The sequence below is a fragment of the Mirounga leonina genome, unplaced genomic scaffold (genome assembly GCF_011800145.1).
Source record: "Mirounga leonina isolate KUSES-001 unplaced genomic scaffold, KU_Mleo_1.0 Mir_129, whole genome shotgun sequence".
Taxonomy (NCBI): domain Eukaryota; kingdom Metazoa; phylum Chordata; class Mammalia; order Carnivora; family Phocidae; genus Mirounga; species Mirounga leonina.
In genome coordinates, this window is record NW_023270323.1 from 79612336 (window position 1) to 79630239 (window position 17904).

General features: G+C 59.1%; 2 protein-coding genes across 14 annotated transcripts in view; one reads left to right on the plus strand and one right to left on the minus strand.

Moving 5' to 3' along the window:
* The first annotated feature begins 341 nt into the window (after positions 1–341).
* MFSD10 (major facilitator superfamily domain containing 10) lies at positions 342–4226 on the plus strand. Of its 9 annotated transcripts, none has more exons than XM_035005424.1 (12): positions 342–451; positions 943–1124; positions 1221–1317; positions 1589–1740; positions 1980–2138; positions 2221–2382; positions 2594–2702; positions 2801–2912; positions 3095–3203; positions 3310–3540; positions 3624–3713; positions 3853–4226. In XM_035005424.1, the coding sequence occupies exons 2-12, from the start codon at positions 951–953 to the stop codon at positions 3934–3936; spliced, it is 1479 nt and encodes a 492-aa protein (XP_034861315.1). In that variant the 5' UTR covers positions 342–451; positions 943–950; the 3' UTR covers positions 3937–4226. The 9 variants fall into 9 exon arrangements, with proteins under 9 accessions (XP_034861315.1, XP_034861322.1, XP_034861316.1 ...); XM_035005431.1 differs by having other exon boundaries at positions 1589–1660; XM_035005425.1 differs by having other exon boundaries at positions 366–451; positions 939–1124.
* Positions 4227–4926: 700 nt separating this feature from the next.
* The window catches only part of ADD1 (adducin 1), an 89661-nt gene continuing 76683 nt past the window's right edge, over positions 4927–17904 (minus strand). For 3 of the 5 annotated variants that reach the window (XM_035005434.1, XM_035005433.1, XM_035005435.1), the window contains 6 exons: positions 17642–17743; positions 16894–16983; positions 16051–16143; positions 11515–11671; positions 9051–9149; positions 4927–6798 (listed from right to left, as the gene is read on the minus strand). In XM_035005434.1, the coding sequence (XP_034861325.1) occupies positions 6434–6798; positions 9051–9149; positions 11515–11671; positions 16051–16143; positions 16894–16983; positions 17642–17743 (906 nt within the window). In that variant the 3' untranslated portion in view covers positions 4927–6433. The remainder of the gene's footprint in view (positions 6799–9050; positions 9150–11514; positions 11672–16050; positions 16144–16893; positions 16984–17641; positions 17744–17904) is intronic. The other 2 variants (XM_035005436.1, XM_035005437.1) reach the window with 1 other exon arrangement.

Here is a 17904-nt window from a genome sequence, read left to right on the forward strand (position 1 = left end):
CGGCGGCAGGAGAGGCCAGCGGGGGGCCCCCTACCCCCTCACCCACCTGCCCCGGGGCCCAAGTGTGTGCGGTCCCAGCCGCGCGCCGGCACGTCGGAGGCGCCCGCTGGCCGGAGGGGGTCGGGGCTGGCCCGCACCGCTCGGCCCTCCAGGGCGCAGCGCCCCGCACCACCTGGGCTCCGCGAGTGCGGCTGGACGGCGGGAAGGGACTGTGGCGCCCGCGTGCGCTGACGGCCCTGCAGGAAGAGGGCCCGCGGTTCCCCAAGACCAGCCCGCACTCAGCGACCGCCGGCCGGAAGAGGAAGCCGGCCTTCGTCCACACTTCCGGGGCGGGGCGGGGGCGTGGTCGGCGTGCGCCCCGCCCCTGGCAGCGGGCCGGGCCGTCCATTCCGCATCCGTCCATCTGTCCGTGTGTCCGTGTCCGTCCGTCCAACCCGAGCGCGCGGCCGCGGCAAGTGCAGGGCGGGGCAGCCCCAGTGCGCGCCCCACTGCCCCGCCCAGGAGGCGAGCCGGGGCGGGGCGGGGTCCCGGGTGGGGGCCAGGTCTGGGATTCCGGGCGAGGCGGGGGGGGGGGGGGGGGGCGGGGGGGGGGGGGGGCCGGGGGCCCGGGGGGCGGGTGGAGGCCGGGGTCCCGGCTCCTGGGAGGGGATCGTGTTCGGGCCGCAGGGACGCCGCCGGGGCCTCAGTTTCCCCGCCCGCTCCTCACGAGGACGTGGGGTGGCCGCGTGGGGTGGGATGGTGCCCGGGGCCGCGATGCCCCCATCCGGCCCCTGGCGACGGTTGGCATCAGTGGCTGCGGTTTCTTGGCGCAACCCCGCAGCCGCAGTTTCCTGCACCCGGGCTCGGGGGGAGGGCGCACAGAGGGACCCCTGTGTAGGGTAGGCGTCCGGCGCTCAGGTACCCAGAGGTGGCCTCATGCAGACCTGCCACACTCTCAGCCAGGCGGGACCATGGGCTGGGGAGCCGGAGGGAGCTGCACCCCGCGCCCACCCATCCGCCAACAGACGGCGCAGGAGACGCGCGTGATCACTGTGGTCTTCCTCGGCCTCCTGCTGGACCTCCTGGCCTTCACTCTGCTCCTGCCCCTGCTGCCAGGGCTGCTGGAGAGCCACGGCCGTGCCCACGTGAGACCGCCCCCATGTCCCTGTCCAGAGGCGCGCGACTCCCCCCACGATGGCTGCCCACGCCCCCCACCCTTGTCACACTTCCGTGTTCCCCAGGACCCCCTGTATGGCTCGTGGCAGCGAGGCGTGGACTGGTTTGCCGCAGCGATCAGGATGCCAGCCGAGAAGAGGTACAACAGCGTCCTGTTCGGAGGTATGGCGACCCGCCCCGTGCTGGGCCCTGTGACCGGGTCTGGACTCCAGTCAACCCCAGTCCCTGTCCCCGCCCTCCTGCTGCTGGGCGCGGTCTGCCCCTCTCCAAGTGCAGCGTCCACTGGTGGTCAGGGCGCCTCAGCCGGAGGCCCAAGGCTTGGGAGTGCAGCGCCCACCCGGCGCGATCAGACCCTTGGGGACAGACTGAGTCGTGGTAACCAAAACCTCTGTCTCCTCCAGGTCTGATTGGCTCGGTCTTCTCCTTCCTGCAGTTCCTCTTGGCACCACTCACGGGGGCGGTCTCGGACTGTCTGGGGAGGCGCCCGGTGATGCTGCTGTCCCTGGTACAGGGCGCCCGAGGCGTGGGAATGTGCGGCTTCCTCTCGCCCGCCCGGCAGCCCTCTGGGGAGAAAGGGGGTTGGCTGTGAGCCCCTCATTGCCCCCTGGGTGGGGTGCTTGAGCGGGTGGTGGTTCCCGTGGCCCAGCCAGGCTTTCCCAGAGCTGCCCCTGCCACCTGTGTGAACATTGGGAACGTAAGTGGACCTTGATGCTCCAGAACAGGGCCAGGCCCCCAAGGTGTTACCTGGGTGGGGTCGGTCCAACTCTGGGCCCCTCGTGGCCTCAGGTGACCATACCTGCCCTGTGTACCCCACTCTGAGGCAGGCAGGTCTGGCCACTTCGTATGCCGTGTGGGCTGCTTCGAGGAGCTTCGCAGCCTTCCTGGCCTCCAGGGTGATTGGGGGCATCAGCAAGGGGAACGTCAGCCTCTCCACGGCCATCGTAGCTGACCTGGGCTCACCTTCCGCCCGCAGCCGAGGCATGGTGCGTGCAGGTGATGGAGGATGAGCGGCTGGGGATTCCTTGGCTGGGCCTTCCTGTGGGGCTCAGGTGGCTTTCTCCCCAGGCAGTCATCGGGGTGGCCTTCTCCCTGGGCTTCACCCTGGGCCCCATGCTGGGTGCCTCCCTGCCCGCGGAGACGGTACCCTGGCTCGCCCTGCTCTTCGCTGCCTCCGACCTGCTGTTTATTTTCTGCTTCCTGCCGGAGACCCTGCCCCCAGAGAAGCGGGTAAGGGGGGACCCGGGAAGAAACCAATGAGAGGTCCCAGGGCTGGGGGCTCAGTTCTGTGGGCGTGCAGGGATGCCAGGGGATGCTGGACTGTCCTCTCCTGGTGCCCCGGCCTCTAGGGCCCGGCAGGGGGACTGGAGGCCAGGGCAGGTTCAGGTCATGCCCCTCCCCAGCCTCCTGGCAGGCCCCTCCAGTCCTGCCCCCGCCCCAGGCACCCTCCATCACCCCCGGGTTCCGAGCCGCTGTGGATCTGCTCAGCCCCCTGGCCCTGCTCCGTTTCTCGGCTGTGGCCCGCGGCCAGGACCCACCTGCTGGAGACAGTAAGGAGCCACCCCCCTCTCGAGGGTGGGACCGTGGCTTCCTCCAGCTGCCCAGGCCTCCCCCAGCTATCGTCAGCCCCTTCCCCACTGCTCCCCAGGACTTGGGAGCCTTCGCCGCCTGGGCCTGGTGTATTTCCTCTACCTCTTCCTGTTTTCGGGCCTGGAGTACACCCTGAGCTTCCTTGCCCATCAGCGCTTCCAGTTCAGCAGGTAGGCCCCTCGCAGGACCTGGCCTGGGAACTCCCTGCCGTCTCCCGAGCCTGACCCCCCCCCGACTTCAGGGCTGACTCCCACCCTGGCTCGGCGGACCGTGGAGAACCGGCTGTCACCCTGGCTCCCTGGTTTGGCCACGGGGAGCAGGGGCGAGGCACTCACAGCTCCCCCGCTCCCAGCCTGCAGCAGGGAAAGATGTTTTTCTTCATCGGCCTCACCATGGCCACCGTGCAGGGTGCCTACGCGCGGAGGATCAGCCCTGGCGGGGAGATTGCAGCTGTGAAGCGGGTATGGGGCTCCCCCAAGGAAGTGGTGGGTAAGGGGGGCAGGCTGTGTCCTGAGCCCTGTGGAAACAGCAGGGGTGGGTCCTGAGCTCTGCTGTGCCCCCCCGCAGGCCATCCTGCTGCTCGTGCCCGCCTTCCTCCTCATCGGCTGGGGGCTCACGCTGCCTGTGCTGGGCTTGGGGTTGCTGCTGTACTCCTTCGGTGAGTGGGTCCTCCCAGGGCCAGGGCGGGAGCAGCAGGGAGCCGGGAGCCAGGAATCCTGGGTCACAGCCCTCCCTGGTGTCTCCCACCAGCTGCCGCAGTCGTGGTGCCCTGCTTGTCCTCTGTGGTTGCCAACTTTGGTAAGACGCCCTTCTGCTGCTGGAGGCCCCCCAGGTGGGAGGCCTGCAGGCACGTGATGGCCTCCTCTCCTTCTCCCCCCAAGGCTCGCCCAGGCAGAAGGGCACGATCATGGGCACCCTGCGGAGCCTGGGCGCCCTGGCCAGGGCGGTGGGACCCATGGTGGCTGCCTCAGGTGAGGGCCCCGGGGCGGCCGGGCCAGGCCTGGGGGCTACTGGCCCACGGAGGGGGGGGCCGTGCTGCTGCCATCCTGGGGCCGAGGGGCGGCAGGGACAGGGTGGGCCCGCGTCACGGCTCAGGCTGTCTCTCCACAGTGTACTGGCTGGCGGGGGCCAGGGTCTGCTTCACCGTGTGCTCTGGCCTCTTCCTGCTCCCCCTCCTGCTCCTGTGGAATCTGAGGCCTCCAGCCCACGCACTCAAGGCCGAGTAGCTGAGCCAGCCCCGCCCCGAGCTGGGGGAGAGGAGGCCTGGGCCGGGGACCCCCCCCCCCCGGGCACAGCCCAGGACAGCCCAGGGCCTGCAGCCCCAGAGGGCCCGAGACACTCACAGCCCCTCCCTAGGTGTGGACGGCCCTGTCAGGCTGGGGGCAGTGACTCCAAACCCTTCCAGGCTTTCTGTTGGCTTCTCTCTCAGTGACAGTGTCAGCCAGGCCTCTGAATGACAAAATAAAGCAGCTATTTTATATCCAGTGCCTCTCTCCAGTACACCGCCGTGCCTCGCCACCCGCCACCCCCACCCCCAGGCGCCAGAAGCAGCAACTTAAGCTGAAGGCTCTAGAGCTGCACTGAGCAGAAGCGTCCCAGGCTCCTCCCGAGTCGGCTGTCATTCTGCACAAGACTGAGGACAGAACGTGGACGCAGGGCCCTCCAAGCCTGGGCTCGGCACATGCTGGGCCATACCCGGGCTGTGCCCTGCACCCTGGCCGACCAGGGAGGAGGGGCCCCTGTGCCAGAGTCTCCCCATCACACGTCCCGCCCCAGCCTGTGGCTAAAGGGTCCTCCCCAGTGCAAAGCAACAGTGATCAAGAAGTAAACACTTGGGGGGCGCCTGGGGGGCTCCGTCAGTTGAGCGTCCGGCTCCTGATTTCAGCTCCGGTCATGATCTCAGGGTCACGGGATCTGCCCCTTTCGTGGGGCTCTGCGCTCGGGCCGGGGGGGGGGGGGGGGGGGGGGGGGGGGGGCCGCCGGGGGGGGGGGCCGGGGGGGGGGGGGGGGGGGGGGGGGGGGAGGCTGCTAGAGAGTCTCTCCCCCTCTGCCCCTCCCCCCCCACACCCACACTGTGCCTCTCAAATAAATCTTAAAAAAAAAAAACTTGGGGATCTCTTTTTGGGATTAAAGGAGCAAAGGGAAGGAACTGAAGTGCAAAACTGCTTCCCAAGTTTAGACAAGGAAACTGCTTCAAGAATTTTATTTGTGAAGAAAACATGTTACAGTGAAGGACGCAGGACCCATCCTCCCAAGCCTGTGTCCATATATACGACTAACTTCATGTCGTGATACAAAGAGTTAAAATAAACTACAAAAGTGAAATGAGAGTCATTGCGTATGTGCGACAAAAGGAAGGGCTAGAGTCGGCGGTTAACTGAAGGACGGGGCGAGGGCAGAGAACCCGAACACCACAGAGGCAACAAAACGATACGCTGGAGAAAGCACGTCTCCAGAAGCTCGAAGCAGCGGCCAGCGCCATGCAGCCGGCCTCAGGTCCTGCTTGGGGTCAGGAGTGTGGGACCCTAGGCCGGCTCTGGCACCAGGTCCACCAGGGGCCCCTCCCCGCTTCCGGGGAGGAGGCGAGCCGGCACCCAGCCAGGCCGGCACCGGGCGGCCCCTGGAATGGGTCCCCCACTAGTTCCTGCTAAGCAGCTGCACGTGATTTTTCAGGAATCTCAATGAAAATTTACGACGTCCCACGAGGAGAGCCAGGCCTGGCTCCACAAAGGACGAGTGTGAGAAGTGAGGGAGGGACCGCTGGGTCCCCTTCTACCTTGAGCTACCTTTTACCAAAACCGGGCACCTTTCAGGCTGAGTTAAAGTAAGAGGCAATCCCTCCCAGTTCCAAACCCTCCCGTACAGCGAGCCACGCTCTGCTGCACTGTGCGGAGGTAGAGCAAGAAAACTAAAGCAAAAAGTGGCCTGTTCCTGTTCATGGTCAAAGATGGAGGGTGAATTACAAACCTGCTGAAGGAAAATTCTAGAAAGGACTCTTCCCCCTCTTAATGTATCTTCTCTATGACAGTAATCTAGAGACCCCAGTAAGAAAGTGGGGGCCTCTGAACCCCGTTTCTGGCCTCAGGGCCATCAGACCATGCACAGGGCACGTGGGGTGTACGCAGGCCCCTCTGCTGCTGGGTCCCCGGCTCTCAGAGGCCGTCAGGGTGCCCGGGGCCGCCGGCAGGCACAGGAGTGCTCGCACAGGACTGAGGTTCCTTAGCTACAACCCAAGTGAGATCACGAAGCAGGTAATGCCAGCAGGAAGCTCCAAGTCTGATTCAGTCACCTGAGACGTGGGGGTGAAGGGGAGCCTAGCAGACACACAGCATGGGGGACTGCACCACAGGAGGAGAGGGAGGGCAAGGCCAGAGCCGCCAGGGCCTCCAACTGTCCGGCCAGAACCAGGACGGACCGCCCCCGGGGGAGAGCGCGCCCGCGGGGTGCTAGCCCAGGCAGGGCGGGCGGAGGCAGAGGGGCCGCGGAGACGTGTCCCCCCAGCCCCCAAGGCTGAGGCCCGCTGCACGCGCACACGAGGTTAGCACCGGGCTACGTGGGGATTTGGTCACACCATGAGGGGAGCTCTAGCTATGAGGAGGGATGGGCTTTTTGCATTCCATGACACAGGAAGACAGGACACGAGACGCAATCGGGGGCAGTCTGGTGGCTTCGGTGTGTGCAGGACGGGCCTTCAGGAGTCACTCCTCTTCTTGCTCTTCTTCAGAAAGGAGGGGGTGCGGAATTTCTTCTTCTTCTTAGAAGGGGACTTGCCCGGAGACCCATCGCTGCCAGGGTCCACGGCAGCCCCCTCCTCTGCAGCTGGGGAGGTGGCCTCTTCTGCCACCTGGGCGGAGGCTGGCTCAGGGCTGGCCGCCACGGGGGACCTGGCGGGGCTGTGAGGCTCGTGGGCTTCACCGAGCCCCTCCTCCTCCTCCTCCTCCTCCAATGTGGGGAAGCCGAGCGCTTCTGAAGGCTCATCAGGGGACAGGTCAGGGAGAGTCGGCTTGAAGGTGGCAGCATCACTGTCCTCTCCAGAGGTGGGCTCCTGCGGCAGGTCTGGTGGGTGGGGGACGAGAGACAGTGCTGAAGAGCAGCCACCGGACCTGAGCGGGGCGCCCCGAGAGAGGCAGCGCCCGCACCAAGACGGCCACGGGGCTGGGCTCTAGGGGCTTTTACCGACACGAAAACAAGAAACTTTAAATCAGGTCTACTCTACTTCAAGGTTGGATGTGGCTCAGGGTACAAAACGAAGACGCAACCTCGCAGGGGGGTGGGGGTGGGGGGTTCAGCTCCTCCTCGTGGACAGTGTGCTGACAGACCCAGACGCCGTCCTGGGACCTCGGGCCCCAGTCAGAGAACTGGGCGAGCTGACGGCACTGCACTAGGACCATGTTCCACGTTTAACACTCCAACAGTCTGTTCTAGAACCCTAAGGGCACGTATTAGTAGTCCTGAAATTAGGCCTAAATTTGGGTCCACAACACCTGGTCTCCCCCAAGAAGAAAACCATGGAAAACCATGGTTAACTCCCAGACCCCATGGGCACTATCAACATCAAACAAAACAAAGCCATTGTAGGCTGGAGAATGAAAGAAAAGAGAAGAACTGTAAGGTAAGGGACAGGGGCAAAAACCTGGCCAGCTTCAGCATTCGAACATGGGAACATGAAAGGGCAAAAGGTAACTCCCTGTAAAGACACAGCCCGAGGGTGGGTTTCTGGGGAAGGTCCCATCAGCAAATCTCTATGCAGACTCTGACCGGGGGGAAACCAGTTTTGCAGAGTTTTATAACATCCTACAGAGTTACGAGCGACTTGCTGCTTAGGCAACACTAAACCATTTAGTACAGAGAAACCAAGCCCTGCGTCAGGGGGGACTCAGAGCTGAGTGTGGGTGAGGTGCAGCCGTGGGAGGCTCTGGGCCCCAAACACTTAGTGCTTCAGCTCTGGGAGGCTGGGGCCGCCCCAGCTGGCCCCTGAGCCACCTTCTATCCCGGAACAATTAAATGTCCTTACTTAGGGGGATAGGAGGAAGTTAGCGTTCACCCTACAGAGCACGCAGAGGTGGCCTGTGGGTGCCTCTGGGAACTTTACCATGTGACCAAATGTCACATTAAATACAGCACCAGAGTCTCCTGCCCCATCCCCAATTACGCTTAAGTGCTCAGCTTAAGCCAAGATCCCAACAGAAGCGACCGGCATGCAGCACGAGGCAAAATCCTCCCCCTGCCTGAACCTAGTCTGATGTGTGTTTGATGCTGCCGAGCGATCACATGCTGAGCAGGACCACAGGACGGCTCTGGAACTCCTGAAACCCACAGGGCCCTGAGCAGCACCGCCTCGGTCCCCGGGAGCCCCCAGGGCAGGCTGCCACCACCTAGCTCTCCGGCCACGGAGCCCTGCCAAGATGCCACTGCCTAGGTGGAAGGAACTGAGTACAAGAAAGGCAGAGTGGGGGGTGGGGGGGCAGGGACTCTATTTTTATTTTGAATAAACAGAGAACAGAACTTGGTAAGCAACAAAGAAGCAGGAGAATGAGGCAAAGCACAGGGACCACTGGTTAAACGGCAGAGGGCCAGACGAGGGCGGTACTTACTATGGTAACAGGTACTCTTTAGCACATCCAACTCCTGTTTGTAACGCAGCCACAGGAAGAGAAAAGCACAGGGAGAGAATCTAGGCATTCAGTCACAGCCACTGGGTTATAGAAGAAGAATGGCTGAGCCATTCTTGGGGACAAACGGGGGAGGAAGGCGAGCCACAGGCTCCCCACAGGCACGGGAAGCACGACATGTAGGACCAAGGGACAGACACGCAGTGGGTGGTCTGAGAGGCCAGTGGAGGCCAGCACTCTGCATGGACTGACTACGACGGCAGGTCACACAAGGTCCTGCAGCCCAGACACAATGGAAGATGTTTCCAGAGGGGTGATCTGGACACAGTAAGGTTTGAGAAATGCGTAAGCAGTGGGCAAAATTGGCATCATAAACGAAGGTGGGATCCGATCCCCCAAGTCTGTCCTCCCACTTTGTCCTGATGTCTCACTACGAAATGTGTAGCCTCGAGTGACCCAGGACAGAACCAAAACAGGAGCAAGGGAGGCGGGCCAGTTCAGAACCATGTGTCGTGCTGGCTTCCACACAAATGCTCGCTCCTTCACCACTGTCCGTTCAGCTACTGACACCCGGGTGCTCTCCCTCCACTGGACAGGACATGAAATCCACCTCTCATGGCGGACATCGGACCACAGAAGGCCATGCACCCTCCCACAGCGGGGCAGCCACATGCTCACGTCCACCCCAGAGCTCACCTTCCTCAAGCTTGACAGGGGTGCTGGGGGGGGTGTGGGGGGCAGCAGGGGGCTCTGGAGGACTCTTTTCTTTCTGTTCTCTGGTCTCGTCCAGATTCTCTGCAGACGGACAGAAAGTGAGAAGCACATGGTAAAGAGCTTCAGACATCGTGAGCCTTCACCCTCCTGAAAGGCAGGCAGGCCCTCCTGCCCTGTCCATCCGGCTGCCTTGAGGGGGACAGCTGAAGCTTCTCTTTCTCGGGTACATCCAAGAGACCAGGAGGGCTCACGGCCATGCTGTCTTCATCTCTCCAAGGGGACAAAGAAGGCCGATTGTGACTGGGGTGTGGATCTGAATCTCAAAGATTCAACCGACTTTGGATACAAAATTGATTTCCATTCTTATTCCAGAGAGAATCTGCCAGAGCCAACAGTGTGACACACGGTGAATGGTGACCCCCGGGGTGTCCCCACCTGTGTTCCAGAGAGGAGCCCCCCCCAACAGCTGAGCCAGCAGCCCAGGGTCCCAGGCACCCTCACCCTACTCGCCACCTCAAGGATGTCACATGAGCACTGCATTGGTTTTCATTGTTTTATGCAGAATATTTTCTACCAATAATTTAAACCTGGCAATTATAATATTTTTATTTTCTGAAGTAAAATATGCTGATGAGGACCAGAGGAAAAACTGCAGGTACTAGGACCCAGGATCAAGAAAATTCCAAGTCTACTTCTCATTTAGGGAAATATGCATACCAATGTTAATCCTAATTCCTTAACTCTCCTTCTCTCATTTAAACTTTTTATATTAACAGCTTGGTATCACTAGGTCTCATATTTTGAACAAACAGCTCTAACCGGCAAGACCTCTGATCTCCTAGAGATACCAACCTACCTTCCTGAAGCCAGAGGTCTATGAACAAAGGCCTTTCCATCTCCCAGGAGCTCCCTCAACCAGGAAAGGTGCCCGAGCCCCACAGCTTGCTTCCTTCCTCCTGTAGGAAGGGCTGCCGTGCGGCATCCCCATGCCGACGGCCAGCACCGGGCAGGGGTCTCCTGGCAGCACCCCCGGCTGGCACTCCTGCCACGGACAGCCCAGTGATCACAGAGCATGGTCATAGTCGCCCCGTCCACTCAACGGCTGAAACATCCCTCCTCATGGAGCCTCACGAGGAGGGAAACCCCTGTGTGTCTTGTGCTTTGACTCAAAAACCATTTTCTTGTACTACAGATTCCCCAGACACTGGGAGGACCCAAAGGGCAGACACACGTGTGTGCGCTCTGGAACCGGGATTCGCCCACAGGGCCAAGAGCTCGGGCCCACGGGCCACCCCGAGGCAGGGACTTATGGCGACAGCACAAAGCTCTCTGTGGGGCTCAGCACACCATTCAAGGGAGACGATGAGAAGTAGAGCTCAATGTGACGGAAACACCGGGCTCACTCTGACTCCATGTGTGCGAGGTCTTAATCCTAACGCACAGCTAACAGAAAGTGACGGGCCCTGATGCTGGAACGCTCACTGAAAACAGTTCAGCAATAGTTTTCTGTACAACTCAAATTTCAACAGCATCTACATAATGCGTTAGTTGGTCTAAAACAAGGCCAAAAAATACCTAAATTGGGGCAAATCAGAGATTATATGAGGAGCAATATGTAATTCCCTGGACGATCCTCCACAGCCCCAGGGCTACGGAACACTGTGGGACTTCCACTCCAAAGGCTGATTCCCGGGGAGCAAGCTGGGAGGACGTGCGGTCCCTGCTTAGGATCCGAGGCTTCGGTACAAAGACCAGGGCTGGAACTTACGGCCCTAAGGACGCAGCATGAGCCTCCTGGCTGGGGGGGTGTCTGTGCCCAGGGTGTTCCTAATAACCAACCAAGGGTGCTCAGGGAAGGTGCGCCTTCACGGCAGAAGCAGGGGAAGGCCGGCTTCTCGTGTCAGTTCTCCAAATTCTTGGACCTACTTTTCAAAACCTAGAGTTTGAAACCATCTCCTCCGTGAGGTTCTGGCTCTTAGTCACTGATTCTCATTGTTGCAAAATCGTCCCACTGTGTTTTACAAAAATATGACCTCCTGGGTCAGTGAGTCAGCTACCAAGAGAGACAGGCTGCACCCGCACGTGGCCACTCTTCACTCAGGGCGCCGGGGCGGTCAACATGCTAGCACCCGGGCCTGTAATCCCAGCCTGCCCAGAAGACCCTTAGCGTTTGTGCGGAAAGACAGCAGCCCGGCTCTCGGACACAGTCTCCCTAAGCCGACCGTTCACAAATGTGTTATCCCTTCTAATCCTCCAGAACTAGGAAATGTGCACGTTAGAACGTTCTGGTCTTAACCAAACAGAAGGCTGATCTTTCATACAAGTGACTGTCCTCATCACCCCCAGTCACCGCTTGGGCACAAAGGAGCTCGCAGAGCGCCTTCTCTCGCTTCAGGCACCCCCCATGCTGAGTGTGCCCACGTGCCCAGGACCTGCGCACACTCACCTTCGGGGCCCTTCTGCTTCCGCTCTACCTCCCGGCGGTACTCCTCCAGCTCTCTGTCGGTGAGCGTGTTGAAGGGGTTGGGGCCCGTGGTGCTCACGATGACGTGGGGCTGGTACTCCTTCTCAATGATGGCCTTGGAGGCTGTCACCAGCTCCCCCTGCAGACAAAAAGGGAGGCCCAGTCTGCGGGAGCCCTGCCCGCAGGGACTCTCCCCCCTCCCGGGCAAGGCTGCAGGCAGGGCGGGGTGGGCGGATTTCCCGGAGTACACAGACAACCCTGAGACTTGGCCTGGGCCTCACCCTGGGCCCTGAGGTTGAGGCTGAGCTGAGGCCTCCAGTGGTCGGAGACAGAGAAACACAATTTTGAAGGTACAAAACAAATGTAACAGGAGAAAAAATTCCTAGGAAAGTCCTTCAGGTTTCAGGTGCACAGAGGGCACAGAGCACCTCAGGGAGAATGCGGTCTCCTTCCTGGCAGGGATGGAAGAGCCAACTCTTTAAGTCAATTGCCCTCTTCACGACATCAGAAAACATCCAGCATTCCAAATCAGAGAAGGTATGCCCAGAGATTCGCTTACTGTCTAAGTTCACAGATTAAGTTCTATTCTTTTAACTATGTGTTTAGTTTATAACTAGCTCCTGGAACTTATCCCAAAACACTGAGAAATTTTTTAAGAAGTCCCAAAATACCAGTATTTGTCTGAGGAATTTGGAAAACCGAGAATGTGTAGGAAAGAAAAAGAAAAGCAAGCAAGCAGAGCACAAAGATGGATGGCAGTCAGCACCCAGTCTGTAAAGGGAGGTAGCCCCATGCTGGGCAATCACTGGGGTGGGGAGGCAGGCCTGGAGGGAGGGAGGGAGCCGGCAGGGGGAGGCAGCTCTGGGGTGTGTGAAGTGATGTCCAGCCTACACTCACCTGCCCCAGCACAGCTCTGTGCCCCACCGCCCAGCCTGGTTGGCCCCCAAATGCCCTGGGTTCATTTTCTGGGAAAGTTAACCAGAACACACGCACATGCCCATTACTTAATGGGAGCTTCCAAAAACCACCCATGATAGGAAAATCCAAAATTTTGACGCTAGGCCTGGTCTGTCCATACCCTCCTGAGTAAGGGGCGAACACCAGAGAGAGACCGTGCCCAAGCAATGTGCACGAGAGACGGAGCCAGACTGAGTGCTGGGGAAATTCAGCTCACCTGGGCCACCTGCTGCCCTGGCAAAGGCTGGGGAACCTGGGCTGAGGGGCTTCTGTCCAGCAAGCTGGGTACAGAGAGTCCAGAGCACTCCATGATCAATCAGGGACGCAGAGCCGGGGAAGAGAAGCAAAGGACCTGCTGGAATTGGCCACCTTTGCTCAGAGAGCCTCAAGATTCAAGATGACCTGGATGGTCAAGGGGGGGCCTCTTTCTGACCAATGCTGACCCAAGGTCAAGTGGCCTTTCGCTCAGAAGCAGCCCTATCTCCCCAGGGTAGGGTACTGAATTCCTGCCTGCCACTCACTACTCATTGACGCCTATTCCTGTGCATGGGCCCGGGTTTTGCCTCCTTGAGAGGAGCCTGCTGGGCCAACAACAGCTAAGGCCCAGCTGCGCGTTTCCCTAAATCTACGGCCATGTGGCCAGTTGCATTTGCATCCTAGTATCACTGCCGAGAAAATGAGGAGGTGACATGAGGTTTGAGAGAAATGTTTCAATTCACTTAAATCAAAAGTTCAAATCAAGGGATGAGTAAAATATCAAGAATCACCTGCCACAGAGGCGCCCGTGGACCAGCAAGGCCCTTCCCGCCCTGAGACACCTGACCCTCAAGGCGCAGCAGGGCTGCCTCCCTCCTCCAAATTCTCAATGGCGAGCAGTTGCCAAGACCCAGGCTTGAACAGACTGGGGGACAGAGGGAGCCTGTTATCTGGGGGGAAGGAAAAGGAGCAAGGCCTGGGATGCAGAGAGAAACAGGTCTCCTGCGGAGCAGCCTGGGCTGAGAAACCAGGATGTGACGTGGCTGCTCTCGCCTGCAGAGGCCACGGGGAGGCTCTTGCAGCTTCCCTCACTTCTAGCCACAGAGCAGGGGCTCCAAGCAAACCAGATGCTTCTCCACTTGGCCGAGGCAGCTGGCGAGCCACGCAAACATGGCTAGCGACCCAATCTCTCCGAGCGTCAGGCTCTCATCCATAAACCCCACTCAGATTTGAATTTACGTTCTCAGTGCCGGGCCACACACTTCTGGGTGCTCAACACCAAATGCACCATGGAAGTGTGCAAGGTGGGCCCAGGCCCCTCACGTTTCTACCGCGCAGCACCAAGTGTGGGAGGGCCACAGCCTGTGTGCACAGAGGTGCACAGAGAACGGGGCTCACGGTGTCCAGACCCAGCAGCACAGTCCTCGGCTGCGCTGGGCCACCTTCAGCATAAACTTGTCTGCCCTGACGTCTAACAGCTCGATTCACGAGTAACAAAGTCCAGAAGGCCCCAAGCTACATGCTGGCAGGCACAGTGCCGGAGCCAAGAGAGCCCTCGGCTAAGCTCAGGACTCCTTTTGGAACCAGAGCATTGGGGTGTGGCTGACGGCTCGCCGCTCCTTCTTCTCTCAGAAGATAACATGCTCTGAGTGAACGGCCACCGCCAGGGAGGGACAGATGGAAGCAAAGGAAAGTCCTTCCCAAAAGCTCCAACTTCCTAGGTCCCAAACACACATTCCTCAGATTCTCAAACGGAAAAATTGTCTACACACCTGCCTCACTGGAAAGAGGACATTTTTAGGACATTTAACAAAGTCCTTTTCACTGGTTCAAAGAGAAATCGACATTGCCGGCCAGCAGCGCCCATCTTGTAGAAGGAGCAATGCAGTCTGTGTTTTGAGCCCCACACAAAAGCCGTGGGGACACCCTTGGTCAAGGGCACAGGTGGAATCATGTTCTCAACATAGAAATGAAATAAGCTTAGTTGGTGGGAAAAAGACCAAGAGTGCAAATGTGAGCACCAGGAGGAGGGTGGTGGAGAAAGCACAAGCTGGATCAAGAATCCAGGTACAGGGACACCAGCATCTCAGCTGGGCTGGGCGCACTTTCCTGGGCTAACTCCCACCCAGACGCATCACTCACAGAGCTTGGTGCTCAGACTGTGGGGAGGACACCGGGATCGCCGGGAACCCCATTCCCACCGACTCTGACACCCTGGCCTGGGGGGCCCACATCTCTACTTCATGAAACACAAGTGGCAGGGCACACACCCAAGTCCGACATCACAGGAGCAAACCCAGAACAGGGGCTGGGTGAGGGACCTGCCAAAACAGCCCCCTTTCAATACCACCTGCCTTCCAGCAGCCCTGACAGGTGCAAGCAGAGACCACGACGTGCGGTACCATACCAGAGGGACCGCGAGCAAGGACTGTTCGAACCGGCTCGGCCCACGGAGCCACAGGGTGGCAGCCACAGGTGGACTCCGCACAGGAAGCCCCCGGGCTCATGGACTTGGCATACCCTCACACATCTGAGAAAAAAAAACGAGGAACTCACAAGATCACAACAGCTTCCAGCCCAAAGGACTGAGACGCAAAACAAGTACATCTTTCTCCTTTGCTCTGAGGAGCTCCTCCAAGAATGGCAGCTGCAAGTACACTCCACCGATAAGGAAAACGGGACTCGCGGAATTAATACGTAAGTATGCAAAATAGTGTTAATGGTGGGGATTCCACACAGGAATATACCGTCTTTGGTACAGGTCTGCTTCTTTCTGGCAACTGGAACATCGCTAACATGATACTTGCATTTCAGTGGAGGTGTATGAATTGAAAGAAACACCCCTCAGATTTCCTTTGAATGCAGGATGAATGTGACTAAGACTCAAAACGTGCAGGCAGCTGCGGTCCACCCTTGGCCGCAAGGAGTGCAGCCTGAGCGCTCACGGAAGGTCTCCTTCCACCACGTCAGGTACACATGCACACAGATGACAACTCTGGGCTTCAAATTTGCATGCCTTTTTCCCCCGTGAAACACTTTTAAAAAATTATCCAGAATTTTTGAAGGGAAAAACGAAATATATTTCATCAACAATAAAACAGTCTGACTGATTTCCCCTTCCTCTGAAATGATGTCTTTCAATCATACAACCTCCAGTTGCCACGTTCACGGCACGTGCGGTCACAACTGAGCAAGCAGAGGTAGAAGGCCACACAGGAGAGCCGCCCCTGCCCACAGTCTGCCCACAGGAGCCTTTTGCAAGCAGCATCTTGTAAAAGGCAAACAAACACCCAAAAGCATGTACCAACCACAGGCATGTGCAGAACTTCGGAAATGCGCCACATCGTTAAGATGGGCCCGCTCTCCGCAGCCTCGTGGAGTAACGACAGTCGTGAAAATAGCCTCATACCAAATGTCTTCACGAAAGAACAGGCAGAACAGAACCTCTGCACAATCCCAGATAACCCAGAGACAGGTTTAAAGCTACTTCGGTAACTAAGACGGTGCCCAGCGAGGACAGTGAGGGACGGGGCAGGTGAAGAGCAGCGCGTGCTGAGAGGTAGCTGAGGACAGGGCAGTGAGTACCTTTCTAAAAGACAGAGATCTAGCAGGACTAAAGGTCTGCTCTGTAAGCTCGAGCCCTTCGATTGTTTCCGTACAGTCAGAGAGGGGTGCGTCCTGCAACAGTAAACTGAGTCATCAGAGCCCACCAGGCCCAGCTTTGAAACATCAACAGAGAGCACAGGACAGAGCCAGCCCAGGGCATGCAGCAGAGACAGCCAGCCACGTGACAGCAGCGGTGATGGTGGGGCCACGTGCGAGCACAGACCACGCAAGCGGGGCCACAGCTGGCCCAATTCGGAAAACGGTCAACTACCCTGCTGTCGTGTTTAAAGCATTAGGTGGCAACTTCATTTTCAGAGATAACTACTTACACGATTATCTTCCATGTGCCACAAAGTACAGTCCTTTTCCAGAAAAGCGTGTAAATGTGGAGGCCACATTTACAGGTACCCTCTGTAAGCACTTTACCCCAAGCAGCACTTTACTGCAGACAGCAATATACCCAAGAACAAAAAGCCCATTAAACCCACCCTCTTCTAGCATTTTCCCCGGTATACTGCTAAAACCAGGGCACATCCCGGTCCCCAAGCAGACGGCGTTGTGTGCCGCCGTCACATGGGCATGCATCGCACGGAGCAGGGCTGGCGCGGGTGGGGGACGCGGCCCTCAGGCATGCTTATGCTAAATCTACAACCTCAGGGACAGTGGCAGGGTTATTTCTTATCGTGAGGATTTTTCACGGAGAGAACGGGTTGCCTAGAACACTTACCTCACAGAGTCACTCTCTCCCCACTCAGGACTAATTCTGAAGTGGACAGTCATTAGCGCCACCGCCCACCCACGCCAGACATTCTGAGCTCTCACCTGGACGAGGCTCCTGTCCATCATTACACCACACAAAACCTGGGACTGGGGGCCAGCCGTCTTAATGTCCTGTAAGTTCTGCTCCCGGATCTGAGGACACAAGAAGGAGAAACACACGTCAACAGTACAGAGAAGGCCAGCTGTGCCTTGGGGTCACTCTGCCCTCGGGGGCCCCAGAGCCCCACCCAAGCCGCACTTCTGCTCTGCCCCGCCCCTCACGGCCCGCGTGGCCACAGCGCCTGCCTGACGGGGCCAGCCCAGCCTGTCTAAGGGGGTGGGCGGAGCCACTCCTGGCTTTCTGCACCTTCTAGAGGGCTGTGGTAAGCACCGGTCTCTCACCGCACTCGTTAAGTGGAGGGGAATATCCCCCATGTGCCCGTCATACAGTGACACTGTGAACACGGGGGGAGCCCCTGTTCTCACACAGCAAACGTTCACAGCTCAGTGAACGAACGCTGAAGCGCAGGGGCAAAGGCTGTTCTCGCCGGAAACTAGCTCTCCAGCTTCCGGTTCTGCCCGGCTCTGTGAGCAAGCGTCACTTCAAGAACCACGGGGCCCCGGACGTCTGCTGCTCACACGGCACACTTGTTGGCGCGACAGCGGAAGCGGTGGCGAGACGTGGCCTCGGCTACAAGAGCGGCGGCGGCAAAGCCCTCCGCCGGCCACGTGCGCTCCACACCCTGTCCCACCCGCCACCGCCTCCGCCCGCAACAGTTTCCACGGAGGGCTGATGGCCGCTGGTACGCACCTTGTTCCTCATCTCCTGGACCTCTTTTGGGTTAGTGTTCAATGGAACAAACAGGTTAGGGACAGCAGAGGTGGAGGTTCTATGTCCATCCTCTTTAGTCCACTGCAAATATCAAGAACAGTTTGAGAAGTCAGAACCGGGACAACGGTATGTGACACCACAGCATCCAATCTGTCCACCGTGTCTCACACCTGGTCATGCATGAACATCACAGAGAATGAACCAATGACCACACCTCCTGTCACCGCAGCGGGGGGATCGGG

Excerpts from the sequence above, each read along its gene's own strand:
- MFSD10 (XM_035005424.1), top strand. The coding sequence starts at position 951 with ATGGGCTGGGGAGCCGGAGGGAGCTGCACCCCGCGCCCACCCATCCGC. Across the intron at positions 2,383-2,593 it reads CCCTGCCCCCAGAGAAGCGG|GCACCCTCCATCACCCCCGG; the intron begins GTAAGGGGGGAC and ends CCCCCGCCCCAG. Across the intron at positions 2,913-3,094 it reads CAGCGCTTCCAGTTCAGCAG|CCTGCAGCAGGGAAAGATGT; the intron begins GTAGGCCCCTCG and ends CCCCGCTCCCAG.